The sequence below is a fragment of the Eucyclogobius newberryi genome, unplaced genomic scaffold (genome assembly GCF_026437365.1).
Source record: "Eucyclogobius newberryi isolate DKJ021-1_F unplaced genomic scaffold, fEucNew1.0.hap1 SCAF_7, whole genome shotgun sequence".
In the NCBI taxonomy this organism is placed as follows: domain Eukaryota; kingdom Metazoa; phylum Chordata; class Actinopteri; order Gobiiformes; family Gobiidae; genus Eucyclogobius; species Eucyclogobius newberryi.
In genome coordinates this window covers 25,002,529-25,022,332 of record NW_027316389.1, presented here as the reverse complement: position 1 = coordinate 25,022,332, position 19,804 = coordinate 25,002,529, and the positions used below count along the sequence as shown (strand labels likewise).

The window sequence follows — 19,804 nt, the reverse complement described above, 5'->3', positions numbered from 1 at the left end:
TACAATTTTTAGGCATTTAAAAACTTTACTTTAAATATGAAATTAGGTGTGTTGACTGTAAGACACAAATGTTTTCACCCATTAAAATGGTTGTTTTACACCAATGCTTCCTTTTCCCACCTAGAGAATGTACTTCTGCCCTCAGACACGTATCAGCCTTGCCTCAGGCATTTCCCAATCCAGGGTTATATACTGTGAGTTTGATATTGTCAGTGAGTTGTCCTAATCCATGACTGAAATCATTATTTCCTGGCCTATAGTTGCATCAGTCTAATAAACTATTTCCCAAACAAAACTGTCACCAGCAATGGAAATGCGCTGAGATTGCCACACATTCAGTGAGCATAAATAAATTTACATCTGTAAACAAGCATCTAAGTGTCTGAATAAAGGAGACTGTTGTACTCTGAAAACACTGTAATACAAAACATGTTTCAACTATTATCTATCTACAGAGTTTATTTTATTTGCCCCCTATGAACTGGTGTAATTGGCACTTGTACACACTTAAAACAATGCATCTGGTTTAAACCAACGCAATTGCAATTCCTATTTCATTGGGCATAATTGTTTAAAAACTGAATTAAGCATGCACATGTTTGATACATTAGCTTTTATGTAAATCACTTGCCACCACATACGCTAAAAAGTATACATGGGGCATAATCTTTTTAATTTAATAAATCCTGTGTGTACCTTACTTAGGATTATGTGGCTGAGATATTATTGGTATCCAATGATGTCAAAGGCTTAGTGAGGGGATGTATCAAGTTAATCAGTTGCATTGAAGCTATTGAAAACCACAGACCGCCAACTAGACACTAAAGGCTCATACTTGGAAACTCGGGAGGTTTTGAGCATTCTGACCAGCCTCATGCTATAATGAATACACTGGAGGACGTTCCGTTTCAAACTGTAGTGGGCCCACTGCAGGAGGGAGTGCCTGCAGTTACAGCTCCAAAGATCTCCATCCCAGACTGTGCACAGATATTACAAGAAACTCAGGTGAGGCTGATAAACTGTCATTTGTGAATTGAATAGTAAACTGGGCATACGATTGTTTAAAATAGACAAGACCAACTGTGACCATGAACAATCTTATTTTTGACTAGTTTTTAAACAATGAATGATTATACTGTGGTTGCTGGTCATCTCCCCCACAGTATGAATTTAGCCTGGAGAAGTGGATTTTAAGTGGGCAGCAGCTCCCTGGAGTTCCCCCCTCCTGTCCTCCGTACTGGCTCCTCAGCAGCTCTCAGGACAGCCACAGATTGAGCCCGTGGGCCCCCAGCACTCGGCCCCGGAGCTACAGCTTGAACTCTGCAGACTCCTGGCTGCACCACCGCACTGTCAAGTTCCTTCTGTGTGGCTCTGAAGAAGACTGCTACACTGGACACAACAGTGAGGTTTACTATGAGTCGTCCCCATGTCGGATGGAGCGGCCCCAAAGCGCAGCTCCTCGAGTCAAAGAGCTGCACGGGGGGGCCAACAGACCAGAGTCTCCACAGGAACTCAAGGGCCACAGAAACGGTCTGCCCTCACTGCACCAGTGCAGACCATCTTCAGCAGAGCACAGGCCACAGCAGGTCAGCCCACAGCCTCCAAAGAACTCTAAGAAGAGGCACAGGTCACTGGGTGCTTTGACTAGAAAGTACCCCCAAAATACAGCCACGAGTGAGAGAAGATTGCAGCAGCAACGGCCCTCTTCTGCAGGGCCTGCGGTCAAAAACCTCAGACAAAAGGTTGGATGGTATATTTTAGAAGTCCTTCAGTAGTTCTAATGCTCATTTTCTGTCAACAGGCTTTAAACCCTGATGCCTACGGTGGGGCCTTTCTGGACACTGCAGCAGAACTTCTGTCTGCACTCAGCCAGGAGGAACGAGAGCTACTGGAAACCATCACTCAGAGAGGCTACACTTTACGGAGAGCCGTCATGGCCCTGCAGAAGACTGGCTACAGAAACCCTGAAAAGGTATAACACATTGGAGGAAAACTGCTTGGGAAAAAAAGAAAAACCCTGTATATTCAACAGATCTTGAAGTACTTGGTTGCCAGCGAGCGGCTGTGTCAGCTTGGTCATGATGAGGGACAAGTGGAGGAAGCCTTGGAGATGTTTCAGAACTGTGAGGATAAGGTAGGAGCTTGTAGAAAACAAATGTATTTAGTAAAAAGCAACAGTGCTTACACTGCTTACCCATTTCAGGCAGCTGAATTCCTGCAACTGCTGACACAATTTAAAGAAATGGGATTTCAACAGAGTGCGATCAAAGAAGTGCTACTGGTTCATGAAAACCACCGCGAAAAGGCTCTGGAAGAGCTCATGACACACTTGGGCTAAATATCACCATTAATACATACATCCTGTATATTAAAAAATACAAGATAAGAACTTGAGGTAACGTTCTTTTAGAAAAAAAGTTTATTTACAAGATGAATAAAAACTCGTTTCAGCTGGAGAAGCGACATGTATATATATGGAAAAAACAGTGATAAGGAAAAAATGTCATACATGTCACACCATCAAGAGCAAAGAAACAGACATCCTTCTAATAAAAACAATTCCTGCTGTCTTGAACACTTAAAATTTACATTTTTTTGTGGAGGTTTACATTAAAGTTTTGTTGTGCACAATTTTAAGAGTCAGAACCCCTGATGCCGCTCAGTCATGTCAGTGGTGACTCACCGTGGAGTTCAGCACTCGAGTCTTCACATTTGATTTAGAAGCCTTCGAGAGGTCTCTCTGAAAGAACAAAACAAATTTAGTGGTGAACTCAACGTACAGTCATGTGTAATCCAAGTTATGTGAATAATGAGTGGGTCGTTTGGATTTAAGAATGAAATAGATTTTCAGAAGTACAATTTTCAGCAATAGAAAGCTAAATGAATCACGTTTAAGAAAGTTCAGCCTCATTTTGTTTGTGTTATCAAAGAGGACAAATGTTTAAGTGAGCGCTAAAATGTAGGACTCACATAAGACACAAAAATAAGACCAGTGACTGAACATATAGAGCCACATTTACCGCAAAGTCCACATAGGAGCCCGCAACAGAGTTAAAGGTGTGATCGTTAGTATCCTGAGACCTTAGTGTGGCACATGGAGTGTTTCGATGTAGGTGGGAGATGTTCTCCTTATTTCGCTCCAACATGCGCGGAGTCTTCATCTGTCCAGGAGTTCGCAAACCAAGACTCTGCAACAAACCGTATTTGCAATGTGACTAGTGATGCAAGTAGGACATGAAGGTAAAGGAGAGTAGTGCACACCTTGCTGGCCGACAAGGGCAGTTTCTGGATTGACTGGCACAACGTTCCACCAAGGATGCTGGTTGGAGTGGACAGCGTGGACGCACTGTTAATCTGTCAAAAGACCAGGATGGATTTTAGTCACAAATCGTTGAAGTTGTAGCAGACATAAAAACGCATTGCTCAACGTCTTACCTTTCTCATTTTGCCGGGTGTGGTAGTTCCAGCAAGGCGCCTTTTAGATGGTGTCCTGATGGAAGTTCCAAACATCATGTCCTCTTGAGTTTGTTTGGTTTTCTTGAGTTGCTGAAGTAGAACACAAAATCACTATGCTGAATCCTGATCCTGAAAATCATTTGGAAAAACACATACCCTTTCCAGCTTCTCCTTCTCCTTCTCATTATGGTGGTTCTCCCACTGCTGCTGAACATGGTCAAGAAACTTCTGTCCATTCACAAGGAACTCCCTATCATTCTCCTGCTCCCAGATATCGATTTCTGTTTTCAGGACCTTCTCCAACTGAAACCGTAAAATATGCAATCTTAATGCATCTCATCACTCACTGGCCAACTTAAAACAAAACACTTACCTTGGGTATGCTTTTCTGCAAGTCGGCCCTCTGCTTCTCTTCTTTAAGAAGATTCCCACCTCTGTTATTGAATCTTGCAGGATCATTGGCTTTTTTCTGCATTTGAAAAAAAAAATGCATTTTGTCAATATACATACAATCAACCCAAGATCAAATTAGTTAAAAAGGTGGTATGGACGATTTTTTCCAGCAATTTTTTTTTAAAATCATATTTCCTCGTGGCGTGGATAAATCATTTGTCCTGCCACGTATCAATCATAAAACGCACCTACCGCTCACCTGCAGCCACATCAGGCTCGCCCCCACGTTTCCGCGTGACTAAGCGCATCGATCTATGATAATATAGTTCCCTCAGTGTACGGGGCAAAATGAAGACGGAGAAAGACAGTTCGAGCTGACGCAGAAGTGGACAGAAATCTACGGGAGACGAGAGATGCGATGCGCTCTGTTGCGCTAATAAACAAACGCACGTGTGTGTTGTATCGGTCCGCACGGGGGAGTGCGCATGCGCACTTCCGCCTGCGTTCTCAAATCGCCGAAAAATCGTCCATACCGCCTTTAAAATACTTACATCAAGTTCCAAGTACAACGTCCAGTTCGACTGCCATTTAGTGACTCCCTCAAACATTTCTTTGTGGTCCTCATAACACTTCTTCAGTTTGCCGATCTCAGCCTCGTGCAGGTCAAGCAACTCCTCAGTAAATTCATCTAAAAATAAAATGACATTTTTATAACAAGGATTTATACCTAACATTACAAATAAGATAAGTGAAGTACCATCTTGATATGCCGTAAAAGCTTGGCACTGCTCTTGACTGTAGAAGCATTTTTCCCACAAAGGTACAATCTCAGCCCTGATGGCTTCGATCACACTTTTCAGGCTCTGAATTTTCAACACCTCAAGTCGCCGGAGCTCTGTCTGAAGCTGCAAATGTAGTTTACAAAATTAGTACAACAGTAACAATTAAAATATTGTAATAAAGCATTTTGGCCCTTACTGCCTCTACGTTCTTCTTTTTTGTGTTAAGCATGTGTTCAGAAAGATGATCCCTCTCCTCTTGGGGGACTTTAAGCCGTTCCCAGAGTTCCTGTATTTTTGTGCGATAAGAAGCACAGTGCATCTCTATTTCAGCTTTACCTGCTTGGAGCTGGAAGCATAAAATCATTGTATTAACATAATAAACATAAACATAATAATAATAATAATAATGTATATTTAAAGCATAAACTGCAAATTCAGTAAAGTTATACCTGACTAAGAAGAATTTTAAGAGCAGCGATGTTATCAGTTGACAGAAAAAATGCCTCTTCATCCTCACACATTACATCCATCTCAAAACTCGTCTCAGGTTGGCGTTCTAGGTCTTCCATGCACTGAGCAATCGCCTTCTTCAAACTGACAAACTCCTCATGACGTTGCTCCTAAACATGTGTAAAAAAAAGGTAAATAAAAGTAGTACAAAATACGATTATGTAGTAGAGTGAATAGTAAAACCTTTTGTTTGGTCAGCTCGTCCACATAGGCGCGGTAGCTCTCAAGCTGCTTCAGTGAAGGAACAGAATCCTTGTCAATGGAGAAAGGTGTGGTGCCCATAATGTCACAGAGTTCACGGTCTTTGGCCTTAAGGCTTTCCAATTCTTCCATCCGTAGCTTTTTGTGTTTTTTGAAGCCCTCAAGTTGTGTGCGACAATTCTTTTCCAGCTGCAAAATGGTGCAGCCCCCTTCCTCCTTTAATTCAACATCCCAATTAGTACGGCAATGTATACAATTATATACAAGTCATCAATGCCAAAAGTACCTCAAATGGGGGCAAATGGAGTTCACTGCACAAAATATTCATTTCTTTGCGACAGCTCTCAATGGTTTTAATAAGTCTCTTCTTGAGATCCTCCTCCTCCGTGATCATCAAGTCCAGTAAGCCCTGTGGGGGAAGGAGATGGACATTAAAATACTTCTACACCTCAATCCAAACCCTAGAAGGAAATCTGAAACTCACTTTAATGTAATTATGGACGTCATTGGTTCTCTGAAGTCGCTGCTCTTCAGGGATTCCGATTTCCTCCCAAATATCCTGCAATTTCACCAGAGCCCTGTTGAGGTAAGCAACGGACTCTGCGGCGTGAACCTCACTGAAAACAAACACAATGAGTCAATTCAATGTCCCCATTTCCTACAACTGAACAAATCGGTTTAAGACGTTTCCTTTTACAAAACTCGTTCCTAACAATGGAGAATTTACTGATCTTAACTGTCAGTTTCACATGACAAATAGCTTAAAGTCCATGAAGATGACACTTTGTTGCTTGAGGTTAATTGAACAGAAATAAATTATAATTGGATTAAGAACATAATAAGATGATTTCACGTTATATTTAGCAAATTGGCGTTATCGCGATCAGCGTTCAAAGCTAACTAAACGAGCTAACTAAAGCTATCAATTAGACAAACCCACACAAATAGCATAACATTTTTTACCCACCTCACTCTCATTTTGTGTCCACGGGCCGCACTAATGATCTATCTTCTGAACAGATTTAAAAAATAGGCTTTAAACGTAGCCTAAACTACTCCAGGGGTGGCCGCGGTGTGGCTGCCGCTGGCCGTAACGTTTGTCTGAGGCGACTCGACGTTTGAAATTTGGACCGAAACAACCCAGCGCCTCTGATTGGCTGTTGGCACATGACGCAGGCGCGTGAGTGTTTCGAAGGGCGGGGCTATCCGCAAGTAATCAGATGCGTGAAACCCATGGTGAAACCTGAGGATCTAGAATAAATATTTTACACTATGTTTTGTTTGTTTTATTTTTACTTTTCGGGTTTTGTTAACAACAGTGAGTGATGCTGACGATATCCACACAGCAGTTCAGCATCTGTGAATTATGGTTCTGTGGTTTGGTTAGTCATACCCGCTCAGCCCGTGGAAGCTAAGCAGGGCCTGGTTAATGCCACAAGGGGGCGCTAGAGGAAACGTCATTGTGTCCGAAGGTAAGACACGTCACCCACATTTGTGCGCTTTGAGTGCGTTGAAGGTGGAAAAGCGCAGTATAAATAATAATAAAAGAGTAAAGCAGGCAAGATCGACATCGTGTTATGATTTGGTGTTGTTTTTATTGTAATATTTTGCTTGTATTGTGAGTTCAATTGCAATAAACATAATTCACACCTTGCATTAGCTTATTATAAAGGATCAAGACTGTTTCTGTGAGGCTTGACCACTTCTATCATGTCTCATTTGTAGCTTTATAAATGCAGTCTAAAAGTGAAATGTGCAAGATGTAATAGTAACTACAACATTCATTGGAGTGACTGAATAGATGTTTATTTCTGCAATTAAAAGGAAATACAGCAACATAATTTAAATAGTAACATTGATTTCAGTGAAAAAATAAGCGTTTCTTGTTTTCAGTGTGAAAAGTGGCGAAGATAATGGTTTCTCAGCACTTCTTCATTGAACTGGTAAGTTAGTTTCTTTTTGACTTTTTTAATTTCTCCTGTTTTTCCATAGTTTCTGAGTGCTCTTGCCATTTTTTGGTAGGTCATTTTCTTGCGGTTTCCCTTCTGTATGCCCCATTGGCTTGCAAGGACCTCCTTGTGTTTGGTGGAGAACTGGAAGATTCCCTTGTCCTGGTCCACCCACCAAATACTGTCGCTCATATCACCTTTTCGGAGCAAGTCAAGAAGGAACTGGTACAAACGGATCTTCTTCTTGTTAACTACAAAACATACGCAGATAGAGTTTGAGCTGTTGGTATGCAGTACATATCATTCACCTTAATGTTTTGAACTCTGATCAAATGGCCCACTCACTAGTGTCTCTCCTTATAGACGATAATCTGTGTGGTTCATATTCGTCTTCTCCTTCAGACACCTCCAATGGTGGACTAACATCCCTCTGTTCCTCCTCTGAGTAGTACTGGACAGGTGAGGGGGCCGGTTGGTACTGGTAGCACAATGTTGGGCCATAAAATGGGATCTAGTCCAAATGAAAACCAATGATTATTGAATTATTATTAAGTCAAGCCTTTTTGAAGACAATAAAAAGCCAATGGGGAGAATACAGAACTATATGATCTGCAAAACATGGGATTCTAATCCACAAACATGACACCCGACTGCGCCACACAAATAATAACTATATGCACAATTTGAAAGCCAATTTTTGCTGTCACACATACGCAGTCTGACATTTTCATTTATAGACCGTTGCTGTGATAAAAAGGGGAAGTTGCTTTGTAAAATAGAAATTAACATTGGTAACAAGATTGTAAAGATTCTAGAAAATATATCATAAATTGCACAAGTGAGTGATTATAAAGAGTTAATATTGTTTATGTGTCTTTTTTTGTAATTTATGTTATCTGCCACATATCCCAGATACCCTGTTGTATTTGTTAGAAGGCTTGTTTTAAAATAAAATAAAGCAAATAAGTGAAAATGTGTTAAGTTTTGCAACATTTTTGGTGAAACATTGAACATTATACGTTTCTTAGGAGCACTTACTTGTGGGGACATTGACAATGGGATAAGCGGTGGGTCTAAGTGAAGAGGCAATGCTTCAGTGCTGTAACGGAAGGGCTGTGTGAGCTGCTGAGGAGACACTGACTGCAGCTCGGTCAGATGGTTTACTGGAGCGTTTTCAAAGTCTGCTGGTTGCATGCGTTCAGAGTGCAACGTCCACCTGTGCTCTGAGAAAATATATCCGAGTTAGACACAAACGTGGGTGCAAAATGTGCATGTTCAGAAGTTAAAAATGTGTTATCTCACCATCATAAATATCCCCAACATTCAGGTAAGGGTAGAGATCAACGGGTGGACGAAATGGCCCTGGATCATTTGGAGCAATGTCCTCTGAACTCTTTAACATAAATATAGATTTTCAAAAAACACTCCCAAATTGCTGTAACATGTTAGGACTTGCACAGTATTGCACAGTAACAATGAAATTAACCAAACAATAAATATATGCTGTTTGGTCTGTCCATACTTACGGAAATGATGTATCCATCCATTATAAAGGAGCGTCTGTTGTAACTGCTGGTGGATGTTCTTATAGCTTTACTGTGACACTAACGTCATTAGTCAAGTGGGAAGTGAAACTGCTCTGTGCGCTGGACTTACTGGCTACATTTAAGTCAATCAGTTGTCAAAGTCATATTAAATTCAGCTAGTTCCTGATGACCACAAATTCAAAGTTCTTTCTTTATGAAATGTTGACGTTTTCTCTGTGATGCACTGGATGTTATGAGAGAACTTGAATTTGAATTTATCGTTCAATTTAAGTTGATGTGGATTGTATGGTAATTTAATAATCAAGTTGCCTATGTATATTTAAGTACAGTTTTTAAGTTATGTTGCGACTTTAGTCCATTCCCTTATTATTATTATTATATTATACTTGTGTAGACTATAAAGTGGCATTGACACAAAATAAGAGATGAAACTAAAAGTGAAGTTTGGATTTGGCCTGTTCCTCTTTTAACAGGGCATTAGGTCTTCCTTTTTGAGGAAGTAGAGCCATAAGATCCCCCCACAGGCCACTGTGTCCCAAGTTTCAAGTCAAAACACAACTCACACCATATTCATTCTCCACATTGTCTGATTTTATTGGATGTATTTTTGTATCCAGTCCACAACCCAGTGCAAGAAACTATAAGGGGGCCCTTCAAGAGTCTGTAATGTAATGTTATTATGTTGAACATGTTATTACGGAGAACATGCACATTCAATTAAAATATAACCTTATTCGTCCTCAAGGTGCAATTAAAAGGCAGACAGAGGAGTGGACATACACAAAATGCCCAGAGAGTGATGTATGCAAGTGCTCAGAATTTAGATCATGTTGTTTAAAATATATTAATAGAGCTGATCAATAATTAAAAAGAGAAAAGAAAAACGTTATGTTGTAAACTTTCAAATAAGGGTGTAAATGCACCTTTGTGATCAATTTTGCTGATTTTCCAATTGTCTTATAATTAAATCACAAGTCATTTTTTAAGTCATGTTTTAACTTCTGTTTGATAAACGTTTTTTTCTAATACGTCCAACCCTTGCTGGAATCAATGTGCTGGTTTCTACCCATGAGCCCTAATTTCTCCTTCACTCCTGTTGCATTGGATCTAAAATAAATTAAATTGTGGATTTTCATTTTGCGTCTCCAAAGAAAATGTTTTGTTACGTAACACAACAAGGTCTTTTAAATTGTGAATGAGGAACATCCTGTTTACAACTTGTCCATCTGTCTGTGCTGTACGTGCGGGGCATATAGGCTCGTCAAACACAGTATGTCCTGGGCTCGTCGTTGGCTTTGTCTCCATCTGCTGGATAGAGACGTCCAAGTGACCAGTATCAAGGCTAGAGACAGTTCACATCCGTAGAGGGGGAGACAACCAAAATAGCCCTGCGAGGCCCACATGCGTTTATCCCCTGCCTCTTCACTATTGCCTATTTCACCCGTGCTTTGATTGATCGCGGACCTACGATGGCTTGCACAGTGTATCTGCAATTTAAATTCGCGCGTATTGCTCAATTTCCTCCGCACCACCTTATGCACTGACAGTTTGAGCCAACCTGCCAGCCGTCCTGCCCGTGAGCCAGCACCGGAGCGGAGGGAAAAAAAACACCCCGTCCCGTGGTTTCGCGGCGCGGTGTATGGGAACATGGCTGCGATGAGGACTTTGACCGTGGCGGGCTTGTGCTTGGCTTTCTGCGCCTTGGGGCTCATCGCGGTGGCGCTCAGCACGGACAACTGGTACGAGACGGACGCGAGGAGACACCGGGAACGATGCAAGACTTACTCCAACAAACGAAACGACCCCGGGTTCATATACATCTCCAACCTGCCTCTCCGGATGCTGCCGAAGGAGAAGCACGTAGAGCGGAAAGGCTCCGGGGTGCGCGGCGAGATGCTGCTGCGGGCGAAGCGGCACCTCTCGCCTCAAGCCTCGGCCATGGAGTCGCTCTGCAGTCGGCAATATAACTCCACCATGACCGGGCTGTGGAGGAAGTGTCACCGGGAGGGTTTTGACCTGGAGACGGAGGATTTAATCTTTAAAGGTGTGTTGCGCTGTCCGTGGTGCTGTTGACGCGCCTGTGTGTGTGTGTGTGTGTGTGTGTGTGTGTGTGTGTGTGTGTGTGTGTGTGTGTGTGTGTGTGCGTGCGTGTGTGTGTGTTGAATTGGCAGCCTTATTGTGTCATGAATGCGCTATCCAAGGTGATGCGCACAGCCCGCTCAGGCCTACGCAGCGCCTGAACACGGAGTACAGTAACAATCCGGTGCTGATTTGGCCTGAGGGAGCGCGCTGTAGTAACACAGATCGAGAGGATAAGCTGCTGCGCTTGTCCCTTTTGTGGTGTGGGTGGACGGGTGGGTGATGGAGCAGAAAGGGGATGCTTTGGGGGAGGCGGAGAGGTGAGGGTGTGGGGGTGGCAACTGAGAGCTGTGTGGTGTTCTGTCTCAGCTCCTATTTGACTTATGTTGTTTACACACGCGCAGGATTGGTCCCACGCTGCACGCAAATAAAATACTACTACTCATCTTCAGCGCTGCCCAGGAATCTGCCTGTCAATCTGACTAAGACTATACGCCAAGATGAGTGGCATGCGCTCCGTGAGTGATTTCAAATCCCCTCTGCATCTACTGAAGCTGTTATTTAACACGTGCACAGTGCGCCTCACTGTCTCTGACTGTGTTCTCAGATCTCCAAAGGATGACAGCCAGTTTCATTGGTATGGCCATATCTATCATCCTGTTTGGCTGGATCATAGGCGTGCTGGGCTGTTGTAAGGAGCATGATCTGATGCAGTATGTGGCCGGACTGCTCTTCCTTATGGGAGGTAAGAGGACGCGCTTTACATAAAGCCTGCACTGCTCAGTCCTACCACTAAGGGGCAGTGTGTAGACACTGTCCAGCTCTGCTCTGCACCACAAAATTAACATGCTTCAATTCATACTATTAAAGTGATTAGGTAGTGAAAGTGTGTCTTTATGCACCTGTTATAGTTATATATGATTTAAGTGATGTTTAACATAAAATTTGCTCAATCACAAATATTAAATAAATAATCGTACTATACATTGTTGATACATTTATATTATTTAAAGTACATTCATTCTACATTATTTTTCAGTGTCACAAACCTTGGTTCTGTAAACACACCTCACAAGTCCCCAAAACAGGTTTGAGGTCTTATGTCTAAATATGTCTCTTGTTTTCTGTCAGGGACATGCTGCATCATCTCTCTCTGCACCTGTGTGGCTGGAATCAACTTTGAACTGTCGCGCTATCCACGCTACATGTTTGGGATCCCGGAGGACATCAGTCATGGTTATGGCTGGTCCATGTTCTGTGCCTGGGGGGGCCTGGGCCTGACGCTCCTGGCTGGTTTCCTCTGTACTCTGGCCCCCTCCTTGTACCCTCCACAGACCCCTGTGGCACACAAGCCGCGGCAGGAGAACGGCTGCGTGTGACAGCACTCACAGTGTTAATGCAGGCAGTGTTGAGCCCTGCTGTGGACCTTTACACAGGGACTCGCCTTTGAGACACAGAGTCTCACATGGACTTAAGGCGGGACTTTACCTGAAGAGAAATGCACAAGGTCAGGTGCTTCTTCTGCTCCACTTTTCTGATTGAACTGTTCCGTGTTATTGCCTGCTCTTCAAGAGGAGAATAGTTATACAAAACTTTTTGCTGAATCTGCCTGTAAAAAAAGAATACTTACAACTGGCAGGAAACTGATAGCACAACTTTGAAATCTGTATTGAATATAATGACGTGGTCTGTCACATTTCAAAAGGGCAACTGTGTATCATGATGTACTCATCAAAATATTTACATGTATTTTCAACTGTATGTATGCAGATGCATTTGTGTGTATTCAATGAAAACATGACATTAAGACCAAACTGTGTTTGAGAAAATGTTTTGTTGTTTTCAAGGTCTTAACAATGGAAATATTTTTAAAGAATAAAAGAAGCCTTGCAAAACCACTTTCTCTTTCCATGCACAACACCAGCAGAGGAGTTTTATGCCCTCCTTTTTATTCTTTAAAATGTTGGGTAAGTGACTACTACTCTACCACTAGAGACTAAGTCTTTTACATTTTGTGGCAAAGCCAAACAAGACAAATCAAACAGACAACAGCTGGCAGGACTGCAAATACTGCCTTTCAGTAATACATCTGCATTGTAAATCACCAAACAAGCGCCGTTAAATGACATGTCACATGCCTGCTTGCCAGTGCCTATCTCGTCAGCTCTCAGAAGCTAAGCAGGACAGGGCCTAGTCAGTACTAGAACATCAGGTGTCACAGTGAGGCTAGAGGAAATGTTGTGTCATTAGGCAAGACGTTTCTCCCACTATGTCTTGTAAAGCACTTTGAGGGCCTTGGTGGAAAAGCGTAATTGGAGCTTCACTGGTGGTGCAGTGGTTGGGGGCTTCTTGGGTTCGAGTCCAGCCCACAGCATTTGCCAACAACTATCCCCTTTCACGACACAACTGTCAAATAAAGCTTTGGGGCTGAAATTGTTTAAATACATATATATATATATATATATATATATATATATATATATATATATATATATATATATGTATATATATATATATATATATATATATATATATTTGTAAGATCAGGCGCACTATCCATGTAATCCCACTTGACACCATTCAGTGGTCGATGCTGATCTTTGTCTGTGTATGTCAGGGTCAGGGACTTGGAGAGTAGAGTAGGTCATGTCACAGTGTAGTGCTGACTGGAAACACCTGCTGTGTTGGGCTGTACTAATTATTCCATGTGGTCAAACATGCATTTTTATGAGGTCATTCCTCGTTTATTGTACGATGTGGACTGGAACCTCCAAACTACACAAGAGATGTTTCTTTACTATGTAACTATGACTTGAAAACAATAAATATAGGTATATGAAGAATGACATTTTAAATTTAAAAAATCTGATTGTTTTCCATGTTGACATCAGCTTGAATTACAATCTCCAAGACCTGAATTCCTGGTATATAAAAACACAAACACTAAAATAAGAGCAACAACCTTAGACAAAACAGTAGCTTCTTTAACATTTCCAATGGCGTAAGCATAGTAGCTGCTCCAGGGAGGAATTCGATTTTGGGGTTTTGTTTTTGGCACAGAGACGGATCGGTGAGCTCTCAGATCAACACTGCTCTACATTCCTGACCCTACTTTGTTTGTCCTTTAAATAAGAGAGAAAGAGGAGCGGACATTCTTCTGACAGGCCGCCCTAGGCCAAAGCACAAGGGACACTACCCAAACACTGAACTTTATGATCTCACTGAATCTTTTGAGCTACAATGGATGGTAGCAGCTATGGGTGGACAATTTGTAAAAAATGTTATGGTGCTATCAAGAGTCAAGACTTTTAATTAAGGTGAGTATCTCCAAACATGGAGGAAAATAACTTAAGGTAATTAACCACAAAGGTGATCAAGCCAGAGAACATGTAAAAAGACTGAAAATAATGATTTGGGGGCCAGTTGTTTAAACCAGTTTATATTGGAGCCACAACCGTTGGATTATAAATAAACACTGCACGTTATTAGACAGATTCAGTTTACTTTGGTCATCTCTGAAGCGAACCGCAAAGACAAAGATAGAATATATACTATACAACAATTAACTTTAAAAAAATGTAAATAATATGCATTTAATAGCCCATTTCTCTACATTTCTTGAGACATTTTCTTTGACTGTGGTGTGCTATAGAGGGCTGTTTTTAAACTTGGGGGTCCCTCTGGAGAGAATGGACTGTGAGGAAAACCAGACAGAGGAAATCACACCCAGTTTCACCCATCTGGCTCCTGCACATACACAGATTATCTCTGTTAGAAGTGGGCACAGCTCTAAGCTCATGCTGCAGACAAGAGCGTTTTAAACAGTGCTTATGTGGAAAGATATACCACTAACTGGCTTTAAAATATTAAATACACGGTGTAAGTGAAAACAGGCTGACAGTAGATGGTGATGTGGAGGCCCCACGGCGCTGCTATTCAGGAATTCAAAACAAGCAGGCGCCATATACCTTCAGTGTCCCAGTAAGAATTTTGCTGACACAAAAGGAGAAGATAAACATCATCAGAAGGATGAGCAGCCAAAGCACTATCAGCCTGGATATATTAGACCATGTAAACAAGACAGACTGACATTCGAAAATAAAATCTGTCTGCATGTGGACTTTAAGTGTAGATGTGTCATGAAAATTACAATAATCTGAATAACAACTCCACATGAACTAATAAAAATACAGAGTGAGGAGACTGGCTGGCTCCTGACACCAATTACACACAGACACGCAAAGGGTCACACCAGCAGCCCCAGTGACTCCATAAAACACACAAAAAAAGGGGAATAAAATAAAACCGACCATTCCTTGAATGTTTTATGAACGAGTGGTGTTGGGACTGGGTCAAAATAATAAGTTTTTTTCAATTTGATAAACTTGGTTTCTTTTGACCCAGTCTCGTGGATCTAAGTATCACTTCGGCAAATTAAGGACATATACATTTGTTCTGGTTCTTAGGAGCCCGTGTTCAGATATTCGGTCTTAAGGCGGTTCAGTCTCGTGCCATGGCTGCGGACAATGAGGGACAGAAGCTCGTGCTTGTCTTTGAGTCCTTGAGAGATGTCCGTGGTCTCTCTCAAAGTGTTCTTGATTTCCCCCACTTGTTTGAGCACATGTCCACTGAGCTGTTGCTCCTCGCGCAGCTCGGTGTCTTGGCTCTGTTTGAACTTCACTTCCAGCTCCAGCAGAGACTTGTCCACTCCGGCGAAGGCGTCGCCGATTTGGGAGATCTCTTTCCGGAGGAAATTGCCATAGCTGTCCTCACCGTCCAGCTCGTGCGTCACCGTGCGCCCGATGCTCTCCAAGAGGCGCGCGGAGTCCTCAGCCTGAAGTTTGGTGATGATGAAGTCGTCGCGCACCTCGGAGTCCTCATGCTGTCCCGCGGCGCACGGGGACACGTCTGAAAACTTAAACAGCATCTGGCAATGCTCCGGATCCACGTTTTCCTCGTAGTCTCCGTCAGGGACAAAGAAGTGGTGGAAGGTCCCGTTGGAAATCTCGGGCTGCAGGGGCCCCGTATAAAGGGCCCAGCCCAAAGGGCCACACGCGAACACCAGCAGCAGCAGCAGCAGCAGCACAGGCACCGGCTCCATCGCGTCTGTGTCTGCCTCCTGTGCTCCGCTTCTGAGCTGGAATGGTCCTGGCTCTGGTTACACAGTCCCCCATAGACACTCACAGCTCAAAGAGCAAACAGGGGCCCCTTGTGGCCCCTCCGAAATCACATGGAGCCACAGGGGAAACAGGCGCATGAGAGCGGCATGACCCATGCGAACATAAACCTATTTTTTAATATTTAATTGAATGCCCGGTGTAATTTGTCCAAATGTTTCTCTAAGTTGGCCGTACATATTTGATGCCACAGGCCAATAGGCCTACAATTAACTAGCCTACCGTTTATTGATTTATTTCATTTTTAGCCTAAGCGCTTAACAATAATAAACCTCAAACTCTGCTCAATTACATAACATTACTCGAATGCCACAATACTCCATACTAACCAAGTTAGTTAGAAATTAAAAAGCACAGAAAACATATTTATTTCTGGTGCCATTGTAGTTCCTCCTGACAGTGATGGTTCGTGAGGGGATCACATTACCCGCTGTGTGGACTGCTCTAACTCTTCACTGTAAACCCTGTTACAGATAATTCATCATTGCTGGGCGGTCCCACATACATCAGTATGTCAGTGGCAGTAAACCTGAAAACGTTTTTGCAGTAAACACAACATTAGGGTCTTGCACTTTAGGGATAGGAAGCATATTATTTAGAATGAGTTGCCTCTCTTACTCTTTGTCCGCCTCATGGATACTAGCGAGTAATAAACTAATAATTAACAAATTTATTGGCAAGGCTAATCATACTTGAAGTGTAGTAATAATCAAAGTAGAAGAAGTAGCCTTTATAGGTTATTGGTACTAAGCCTTCAATCCAAAAGATGTTTAATGTTGCTCAGCCTAAATGTAACATCTTACCTAACCCTATAAAGTCCTATTCCAACTTTACCATTAGAATCCTCAGAATCCTATAAGACAAAAGAAATAAGTTGTATTGACAATGTCAGAATCCTATTGGACAATTGGCCCTATAATCCTATTGATTTGAAACTCAAATTTGATTTTGGACCAAATATTAAATTATACATTTGATTTATAAATGCATAAATAGATCATATTCTATGATTTTCATCATACATTTTGTGGATCAGGTAAAGAGAGTCATATAAGGTTGAAACCTCCTTGGTCTTTAAATGGGTTTCAATTTGTTGCCTTTTCTATATTTGACCCAAAAAAATAGAAATGTAAATGTTGTGTGGTGCTTATTGTGAAGGGGCCAAGCATCACACTCAGACTGCACAGAACAGTGACCAACGTGCACTGGCACTATACTAACATCAGTGGAAAATGAAAGAACATCTACAGAAAATATACATGTTGTGACTGTGTGTACCCAGTCAGACAGATTAGTCCATCTATAACCTATACCATCTGTTCCATGACCAAGGGATTTGTCTTTCCACATGGCTGTTTCAGAAATGAGAAGCCACTGACTGCATGAGTTGGGTTTAAATACCATGTTGCAGATGAAAGACGGAGGCTCTTATTTGCTCAGCTAAATTGAAAGTGACAATTTTTTTTTTCAATATGGACAGGCAGTATATTTTACATGTTTGTTGAAGATAAAAAAAACATTTTGTCCACCAAAAACAACTTCAATTTTCCTAAAAATCTCTTTCTTTAAATGCGGTATGGACAATTTTTCGGCGATTTGAGAACGCAGGCGGAAGTGCACATGCGCACTCCCCCGTGTGGACTGATACAACACACACGTGCGTTTGTTTATTAGCGCAACGGAGCGCATCGCATCGCTCGTCTCCCGTAGATTTCTGTCCACTTCTGCGTCAGCTCGAACTGTCTTTCTCCGTCTTCATTTTGCCCCGTACACTGAGGGAACTATATTATGATAGATCCATGCACTTAGGCACGCGGAAACGTGGGGACGAGCCTGACGCGGCTGCAGGTGAGCGATAGGTGCGTTTTATGATTGATACGTGGCAGGACTAATGATTTATCCACGCCACGAGGAAATATGATAAAAAATTTGCTGAAAAAAAATCGTCCATACCACCTTTAAGTTACTTTTAGCTGAGGAGCGGGTCATTTTAGCTGAACACAGCGTGGACTTTTCAAACACTCTGTGACAAAAATAATAGCATTTTATTTTCTCAATTTAATCCCAAAATACAGTATAAGTAACTGTCTTTCATTAACACAATTTGATGAAAATGTCTTAAAATTACTGTCCCAGGAAAATTGTACCTGACTCATTTCACCTGACTTCCCTTTGTGCACATTCCTCAGGTCCATCAGTGCTGATGATGTCAGAGGTCAAAGGTTCAACATGACATCAGACTGAGGGGATAATGAGGAACAGGGACTGCATCAGGTGAAACACACAAAACAAGAAGGATAATATGGGTGTCAAACTGCATATGTTCATTCAGGAATTATTCTAGATTAAACTTTAAAACTTACAAACTTGGAACAAACATGGGTTTGGGTTAAGGCACTTTTACAAACATAACATTTATTGTTATGTTCATACTTTTTATGACATTATAGATTTAACAAATTAAAGTAAAAACAATCTTAACATGGTACAAACACAAACTTTGTAAACACATCTTGTAAAAAAAAGTGCGTAAATATAAAACTATAAAAACAAATAAAACAATTAAACATCTTATCTTAACCAATTCTTATTATTTTCAAAACAAATTATACATATATATATATATATATATATATATTTATTTATTTATTTATTATTATTTTTTTTTTACTTTTATCACTCCATAGAAAGGTGTTTAAATTCCAGCACATAGTCATACAGTAGTAGATTTAATGTTTGATGTGGACATATTATTTCCAAATGAGAGAACAGGTCAGTTGGAGGTCGCGGACTCAAAACAAATCTGTATCCACAATGGGAGCCCACACTGACTTAAGGTCCAGTCATTTCATATGGAGCTTTTTTTTTCACTTTTCACTCTGAGACAGTGTGTTTGAAAAGCGCTGCTGAATTTAACACCTGACAGATGTACAAGCAGAGAAATCTCATGCAGGCTCTGTCTCCACACCTGAAAAAATAATGTTTCTCCTTCACATGACCAGAGCTGGGTTACATTGGCGTACACAGGGCTGCTACAGGATTTAATACATGTACTTCTCTGTGTCTTGGGCTTATGTTGGTCCTGGATTTTCTTGCAGAGCTGAGATGTTTGAGGGGAGGTCGAGACCTAGAGGCAGCAGAGGAGGGTGACTGACAATGGACAAGAATAACCTAACATACAATTATACTTTGTTCATATAGTCAGACATTAGAGAGTCTGAGTGTGTCTGGAAAAGGCAACAACCTAAAGGGCATTCTCTATGCAGCTTGAATGTGATTAACTATGGTGTGTATCGCATGTATGTTGTGTTCGTTATAAATCCATATTTTGTATAAGCTCTCTCTCTCTTTGAGGGTCACTGTCCCGAGTGCTCTGATGACCGCGGGCATCAATTTTGCCTTCACCTTCCACACCTTCTCTAGCCCTGGGTATTTCTTCAGGTTCTCATGTTCCTTTTTCCTGATGTTCACTTGGTGTTGCCACGTCAACCATAACAGCTTTCCTCTGCACCTTGTCGACCACCACTATATCTGGTTGGTTCACCATTACCAGTCGGTCGGTCTGTATCTGGACAGTCCCAGAGGACCTTGGCTCGGTTGTTCTCCACCTTTGGAGGTGTTTCCCACTTTGTCCTTGGGGTCTCCAGCTAGTACTCTGCACAGATGTTTCTGTACACTATGCCAGCTCCTGGTTATGGCGCTCCATGTAT

The 19,804-nt window shown here is 41.8% G+C and overlaps 5 protein-coding genes across 6 annotated transcripts; 2 read left to right on the top strand and 3 right to left on the bottom strand.

Annotated features, from left to right (window-relative positions):
* Positions 1-826: 826 nt before the first annotated feature.
* On the top strand, positions 827-2,345 carry LOC140348933 (ubiquitin-associated protein 1-like). Its single transcript, XM_072435100.1, has 5 exons — positions 827-1,005; positions 1,164-1,742; positions 1,802-1,972; positions 2,033-2,134; positions 2,204-2,345. The coding sequence occupies exons 1-5, from the start codon at positions 883-885 to the stop codon at positions 2,336-2,338; spliced, it is 1,110 nt and encodes a 369-aa protein (XP_072291201.1). The 5' UTR covers positions 827-882; the 3' UTR covers positions 2,339-2,345.
* A 246-nt stretch (positions 2,346-2,591) lies between these two features.
* Positions 2,592-6,446, bottom strand: LOC140349238 (protein regulator of cytokinesis 1-like). Of its 2 annotated transcripts, XM_072435514.1 has the most exons (14): positions 6,310-6,446; positions 5,827-5,959; positions 5,629-5,751; positions 5,325-5,558; positions 5,081-5,251; positions 4,828-4,977; positions 4,607-4,754; positions 4,401-4,537; positions 3,830-3,925; positions 3,613-3,759; positions 3,436-3,546; positions 3,262-3,354; positions 3,021-3,188; positions 2,592-2,740 (listed from the first exon to the last, which is right to left on the bottom strand). In XM_072435514.1, exons 1-14 carry the CDS (start codon positions 6,318-6,320, stop codon positions 2,669-2,671), a joined length of 1,794 nt encoding a protein of 597 aa, XP_072291615.1. In that variant the 5' UTR covers positions 6,321-6,446; the 3' UTR covers positions 2,592-2,668. The 2 variants fall into 2 exon arrangements, with proteins under 2 accessions (XP_072291615.1, XP_072291614.1); XM_072435513.1 differs by having other exon boundaries at positions 2,609-2,740; positions 3,082-3,354.
* Positions 6,447-7,190: 744 nt separating this feature from the next.
* Positions 7,191-8,951, bottom strand: spi1a (Spi-1 proto-oncogene a). Its single transcript, XM_072434889.1, has 5 exons — positions 8,818-8,951; positions 8,594-8,684; positions 8,330-8,514; positions 7,637-7,802; positions 7,191-7,542 (listed from the first exon to the last, which is right to left on the bottom strand). Exons 1-5 carry the CDS (start codon positions 8,836-8,838, stop codon positions 7,232-7,234), a joined length of 774 nt encoding a protein of 257 aa, XP_072290990.1. The 5' UTR covers positions 8,839-8,951; the 3' UTR covers positions 7,191-7,231.
* Positions 8,952-10,453: 1,502 nt separating this feature from the next.
* Positions 10,454-12,812, top strand: tmem276a (transmembrane protein 276a). Its single transcript, XM_072435348.1, has 4 exons — positions 10,454-10,882; positions 11,322-11,435; positions 11,525-11,662; positions 12,049-12,812. Exons 1-4 carry the CDS (start codon positions 10,486-10,488, stop codon positions 12,294-12,296), a joined length of 897 nt encoding a protein of 298 aa, XP_072291449.1. The 5' UTR covers positions 10,454-10,485; the 3' UTR covers positions 12,297-12,812.
* Positions 12,813-15,328: 2,516 nt separating this feature from the next.
* On the bottom strand, positions 15,329-16,055 carry fibina (fin bud initiation factor a). The gene has a single exon (XM_072434946.1). The coding sequence runs from the start codon at positions 16,016-16,018 to the stop codon at positions 15,380-15,382; it is 639 nt and encodes a 212-aa protein (XP_072291047.1). The 5' UTR covers positions 16,019-16,055; the 3' UTR covers positions 15,329-15,379.
* Positions 16,056-19,804: the final 3,749 nt, after the last annotated feature.

Bases quoted from the DNA above. Each gene is read 5' to 3' on its own strand.
- spi1a (XM_072434889.1), bottom strand. From the start codon at position 8,838: ATGGATGGATACATCATTTCC. The intron at 8,685-8,817 runs GTAAGTATGGAC...TTTATGTTAAAG, and splicing joins TGGATGGATACATCATTTCC to AGTTCAGAGGACATTGCTCC. The intron at 8,515-8,593 runs GTGAGATAACAC...ATATTTTCTCAG, and splicing joins TGTTGGGGATATTTATGATG to AGCACAGGTGGACGTTGCAC.
- tmem276a (XM_072435348.1), top strand. From the start codon at position 10,486: ATGGCTGCGATGAGGACTTTGACCGTGGCGGGCTTGTGCTTGGCTTTC. The intron at 10,883-11,321 runs GTGTGTTGCGCT...ACACACGCGCAG, and splicing joins GGAGGATTTAATCTTTAAAG to GATTGGTCCCACGCTGCACG. The intron at 11,663-12,048 runs GTAAGAGGACGC...GTTTTCTGTCAG, and splicing joins ACTGCTCTTCCTTATGGGAG to GGACATGCTGCATCATCTCT.
- fibina (XM_072434946.1), bottom strand. From the start codon at position 16,018: ATGGAGCCGGTGCCTGTGCTGCTGCTGCTGCTGCTGCTGGTGTTCGCG.
- LOC140349238 (XM_072435514.1), bottom strand. The intron at 5,252-5,324 runs GTTTTACTATTC...ACACATGTTTAG, and splicing joins ACGAGCTGACCAAACAAAAG to GAGCAACGTCATGAGGAGTT. The intron at 3,189-3,261 runs GTGTGCACTACT...GGTTTGTTGCAG, and splicing joins TGCCCTTGTCGGCCAGCAAG to AGTCTTGGTTTGCGAACTCC.
- LOC140348933 (XM_072435100.1), top strand. From the start codon at position 883: ATGAATACACTGGAGGACGTTCCGTTTCAAACTGTAGTGGGCCCACTG. The intron at 1,006-1,163 runs GTGAGGCTGATA...TCTCCCCCACAG, and splicing joins AGATATTACAAGAAACTCAG to TATGAATTTAGCCTGGAGAA. The intron at 1,743-1,801 runs GTTGGATGGTAT...TTCTGTCAACAG, and splicing joins TCAAAAACCTCAGACAAAAG to GCTTTAAACCCTGATGCCTA.